Source organism: Ostrea edulis, chromosome 7 (genome assembly GCF_947568905.1).
Source record: "Ostrea edulis chromosome 7, xbOstEdul1.1, whole genome shotgun sequence".
In the NCBI taxonomy this organism is placed as follows: Eukaryota; Metazoa; Mollusca; class Bivalvia; order Ostreida; family Ostreidae; genus Ostrea; species Ostrea edulis.
This window is the reverse complement of record NC_079170.1, coordinates 13,270,281-13,276,258: the sequence shown is the minus strand read 5'-3', so window position 1 is coordinate 13,276,258 and position 5,978 is coordinate 13,270,281. Positions and strand designations below refer to the sequence as shown.

General features: G+C 34.1%; 1 protein-coding gene across 1 annotated transcript; it reads left to right on the top strand.

The window, feature by feature from the left end:
* Positions 1 to 522: 522 nt before the first annotated feature.
* On the top strand, positions 523 to 5,403 carry LOC125653772 (glutathione S-transferase Mu 1-like). Its single transcript, XM_048883380.2, has 7 exons — positions 523 to 787; positions 2,481 to 2,556; positions 2,665 to 2,729; positions 2,973 to 3,054; positions 3,564 to 3,664; positions 3,946 to 4,041; positions 4,613 to 5,403. The coding sequence occupies exons 1-7, from the start codon at positions 674 to 676 to the stop codon at positions 4,805 to 4,807; spliced, it is 729 nt and encodes a 242-aa protein (XP_048739337.1). The 5' UTR covers positions 523 to 673; the 3' UTR covers positions 4,808 to 5,403.
* The last annotated feature ends 575 nt before the right edge of the window (positions 5,404 to 5,978 follow it).

The following is a 5,978-nucleotide window of genomic DNA, read 5'->3' as shown; positions in this document are numbered from 1 at the left end:
AAATACTGTAGTAATTCACAAGTTTACAATAAAAAATTTCGACACCAATATGACAGCCATTGTTGCTTTAAAGGAAATTAAAAAATACCAACGACATAATTTTTGCAATTCAAATAATCATCAAAAATCCATGTCTAGATTAATCTCATGGGATGTGAGAATAGGGAGGTGTTGTAGCAACATTGAACTAATCTACAGTCATAATATCGGGTCGGTTGTTTTAATTTTTTTTCTTGCTTTTTTTTTTTTTTTTTTTTTTTTGCTCCTCGTTTTACATATAGGGGAAAGTGTTGATATTTCGGACAGTGCGGGGTGTATTTCGGAAATGCCGCTCATCACTTAATCACTTTTAACCTAGTGGGTATGTCCCATCACAAATCATCATCATTATTTCGTTATCAATCATATTCTTATTTCTTGTCTGTACTGTCATGTCAATTTCGTCATGCCTTCGATTTTCAAATACGTGCAGAATTTTTACAATTTTTAAAAAATGTATTTAATACGTAACAATGTCATAATTTAGAACAAAACCTATTTAACGAAATACTGCTAGGCCTATATGGTACCTATATATATTCATTTTGATTAAAAATTCCTTGAAAGACAGGGTCGAGTCCAGCTTAATATGTCCAAGTGACCCCATGTCAGGACGGCAACCTGCTGTGTGCGCATGTACACATTATTTAGTTATAGATCGGGTTCGGGTGAAGGAATTTCGAGTGGATTACTGATAACTGAAACGTCATTCAACATGCCGTCTCTGGGATACTGGAAGATCAGAGGAGTAAGTTACTTTTATTTATATTGTAAATATATCATACTGGCAACTGATCGGCCGGCAATGTGGCTTTGATCAACACGATCAGCACAGGATACGTACGTGTACTGATCAGTCTGATGCAGTGATGAGCGGTGAGTTATGTAACAGTAGGCCTAATAATAAACACTATCAACGTAATGGACCATGTCGCTTTATTTGTATCAGCTATATAATTTATAGATGAGATTTCGAGGATTAAAAGGTGTAATGATAGCGTATAATAGTTTTTTTTCTTCGTCTTTTAATGTTTACAGCGTGGTTTGTGTTAGAAGTAGGCGGTGGTAGGTATAATCGCCACCTTGCTGATTGGATCGAAGGAGGTCGATATGCTTTCGTTATCTTGACATGCAAAGTCAACAGTTTGCACGAATATAGGTAAACACTTAAAACCCGGCAACCGACGTATGTGTTGCCTACAAACTGATATTTTCTTTAAGCATGTTCAGTTCTTTCAATTATACACTGTTATATTATTTTAGCGTTTCGTTTAATTTCCCCCCCCCCCTTTTTTTTTCTCTCGGGCGAACACGATATTTATATCTTGCATGCATACATTACATTGTTAGAAACGATGTACAATAGTTTTAAATCCTCTGTTATTATAATTGCAAAGCAGTTAGTAATAAAATGAATCTGATTAAGGTTGAATGTTATATCCACTTGCATACTCTCAAAATGAATACAGGGAAGTACGTGAGCGGAACAAAGAATAAATTTTAAAATAGATTGACATTATAACTTTTTATGTACGAGATATAGAATAGAATATTCTGTAAATTTTATTAGAGTATACAAAAAGTCAGTCTTTAATTTTCATTGATTCTGTTACGCGTGCTCATTTCACTTTAACCCGTTAACGATAATGCACTTATATGCATATATATATATATATATATATATATATATATATATATATATATATACAATGTATACTATTTAATCTACAGTAAGTATGTTTTTAGGCATGACATATACACTGTACTTATATATGCAATCGTAAGTATAATGAATGATTATAGTTGGAGTAAGCACTTACAGAACATGTCATGTTGTATTTTCCAATATGGTACTCTTTACTAAAAAAAAAAAAAGATTACAAATATATATATATATATATATATAAAAAAAAACCACCCGTTTTAACTGACTAAACAAGTCAACCCAGCTCATCATTTACTCCATTTCTCTGTCAATACTAGTCTTACAGTTTTCAGACTTAGTGCATCAACAGGAATGTAGTTATACTTTTATCAGAATTTATATATTCATTTCACATATGTAGCTATGTAAACATAATCTATAGAGTTTCGTAATTGAGAGTGCAGCGCAATTTTGAATTGTTCTACATATATGTATAATTAATTCTATTATAGTGGTTTTGACTGATTGCTTTTAAAAAGATTTTAGAGAGGAGCTATTTATGTCGATTAAACTACATTATCTTTGCAATTTGGACAGAACACTTTGACCTTTACACTATTTCTGTGTATGATACTTTGACATTGACCTTTACACTGTTTCTGTGTATGATACTTTGACATTGACCTTCACTGTTTCTGTGTATAATACTTTGACCTTTACACGTTTACTGTGTATAATGCTTTGACCTTGACCATTTCTGATTTTGTGTATGATACTTTGACCTTGACCCTTACAGCTCGCCCAGCCTATTCGACTGCTGCTGAATTACGTAGGAGAGGAGTTTGATGATGTCCAATATGAGCAAGGAGACGGTTTGTATTTATTCAATTCTAGAAATTTAATTGAATGCTAATTTTAAATGCAGATTTTAATTTCTGTAGTTTTCTGCAGCCATAGGAATTCTGTTTTTTACATTTCAGCGCCAGACTACAGCAGAGATGTGTGGTTTTCTGTAAAGCCCACGCTAGGACTAGCTTTTCCAAATGTAAGAAATCTAATATATGTTATATCACATCAAATGTACAGTGAAAAAATATGGATATTGTAGGATATTCACTGCAGTATAGTGTATTGTAAAAATAATCAATATCTCATTCTTTTAAAGATCCCGCAAATGAAAACTATTGCATGTTTTCTCTATATCTATAATGATTAACACTTAGACGTATTCTGATGTACGTGTGTGCGTGCGCACTCATTCAAACGTTTAAATTTCACTATATTTTAGCTGCCTTACTACATTGATGGTGATATCAAAATGACCCAAAGCAACACTATCCTTAGGTACATTGGAGATAAACACGGCCTTTGTAAGTATAGGGTTGTGTGTTTTTAAAGGTCGCAAGTCAGTCAATTATGACGTCAGTCTGTTTTTCATGTCATGTACGGTCGTGTATGAATTGAAAAGCAGAGAGAGAGAGAGAGAGAGAGAGAGAGAGAGAGAGAGCGTTTGTCATGTGGAAAAAAATTAGCTGAATCTAGGGAACATAGGATGGCCGGAAAGTACATGTATAAAAAAAACCTTTTAGAAATAAATTTCATTGTTAATTATATAATTTTCTGGCCTATTTAATCGCCTTACAATGTCACAGGACATGTAGCTTTATTTTCATTGCATTTGTAGGGAGCCGAAAATCAAGACAAGCCAGAATTTGTATAGAAAACGTGAAAATCATTGTAAAGGAATTAAAAATGTACACATTATAATGGTAGTGAGAATGAATGAATACAGCTTTTGGGTACACATTCAATGATTATATACTAAGTATAGGATTGGTTTAATATTAAATGTGACTTTGTTGTCCTCTATTGTTGACAGTGGGTAAAACTGCCCAGGAGAAAGTAGACTGTGACATGATGACAGAGAACGCCATGGACTTCCGGAACGGGGTGATCAGACTGTGTTATAACAAGGACTATGTGAGTTCTCCCTTAATCTGTTACAAGTATGCCCTCATTATATTATGTACATATCTTAACAGCATAGATCCCCCTCAGTGATCAATCTGATTAAAATAAGATCTTTGATCCGCTCCGTTATTGTTATGTCGCTACACAAAGTACAATAACGGAGCGGATCAAAGATCTTATTTTAATCAGATTGCCTCAGTGATATACTTTATTGGTGTGTTTACATCTATTTTCCCTCTTTCAGTGAGGCGATACTTTGTGATACAATTCATGAATCTCTTTTGACACAGGAAAAACTCAAAGATGATTACTTCAACAATGTCAAGGACAAATTAAAGCAGTTTGATACATTTCTAGGAAGTAAACCTTGGTTTGCCGGAGAAAATGTGAGTATTTGGATCCTCCCCAGTGTTTTTGAGAGTGGAAAAAAAAACAATTTAGAGTTACCCTTCTTTGCGATGATGCTGATACAACTTTAAGATGTTTTTTTTTAAATAGAAAAACGCCAAAGCCCAGTATGAATACATGTATTGTATAATATGAATTTATAAAAACCCTGATTTTATTTATTTAATTTTTTTTTTTTTATTTTTTTTTTGGTACATTGAATGTGATCCTGTAAATTTTTATCCAGTAATCTGAAAATACGATTGTTAATTATCCGAATGTCGCATTATGTTACTGTGGCGGATCAAGTGTGCTACAACAGAGTGGTGGGATTATCACCCCTCTTTCGTTGAATTGTTTTTAAACGCAATTTTTTGCCATTTTGGTGTCTTCAATCAAGCCCCCCCCCCCCCCTTTCTTGGGCGGAAAAGATACAAACCTGGGTCGCAACCCCCTCTCTGAAAATTTTTCTGGATCCACCACTATGCTACATGTAACAACCATTTGATGTCAAGTGATGTAAGTATATGATATTTGGAGAATTATTTTATAAAGACACTACTGTTTCAGATCACCGTCTGTGACTTTCCCATGTACGAGATGTTAGACCAACACAGACTGATGAAACCTGGAATTCTAGATGACTACCCAAACCTCGTGAAGTTTACGGAGAGATTTGAGAGTCTTCCTAAAATCAAGGCCTACATGGCCTCAGATAAATTCATGACGAGACCTATCAACAACAAAGTCGCAGCATTTAAGTGACCTTTCTAGTTTCATAGACTAACCTTTAGTTCCACGTTATAGCATAATTTGAACACAATTAAGAAGCCCTTGTACCGAAGAACAGTATTAAGCAATTTATTATGCAAGTTTTACTCACAGATACACAACGACAGAGGTACTACTATGTATATGTAATGTGTGTGCATTTAAACGTCTAGGTTGTATTTACTAGGAATTTAGCAATTTTCCCCGAATTTATCTCTTAAACTACCAAAGTTGTATTGTCTAATATGGCAAGTGTTTTTGGTTGTTGTTTTTTTTAATGGTTTTTTTTTTAGATTTTGAAATTTTGAGTTGTTTTCTAACGTATGCATTAAACACTGATGTCACACGTATTATGCATGCAATTTTAACGAACTGATTTGCTAAGTTCTGAAGTAATATCTTAATTCAGTTTTTGTTACTTGGGTTGTTGCAGTGCCTGTCTATTAAACTGATTAAATGGGCTCTGCATCTTCGATCTCTACGTCACTTTTGACGTTACATTGAATTATATACATGCAGCGGGCGGTGAATACGAGCATAATTGTGCAACTTCTATTAAAGTCGAATTGAATAAATAATCTAGAACCAGTGTTCGTCAAATTATACTTATTTTTGTTATCCAATTAGAAATGAGTCGTCAAAATCACTTTGGGGCAAAATAGAAACAAGCTACAGGACGTTTACTGAATGACTTTAACTTAAATGACCGTTATACACTGAACACAGTGGGCCGGATATTGAGTGAAGTTTGGTGCTATATATAATGTAGATACTTCAGTGGCGTAGCTAGGTTTGGAATTTTGGTAATCAGGGGGTCTGGGGCGGTAGCCCCCAGAAGCTGAGGACATTTATCGTAATAGTGTAATAAAAATTTAACGAAAATATTTGTAAGCACGTGCAGACAGTGCTGCTGTGTAGCTACGCCACTGTACTTGCATGGCTAATTTGAAAAGGATATTCATTTAAGGCATGATGGACCAACAGCGATTTGACGTAGAACACATAAACTTAGAAATAAGCACATTGCTAACTGCATGGGAGAAATTTCTTGAATATCGAAGTCAATTCAAATTAAATTTTAATCATTGAATCATGCATATGATTAGGCAGCAAGCACCAACGCCTACTTCAGTCATGTGTGTAACGACATCAATTATATTGTAGA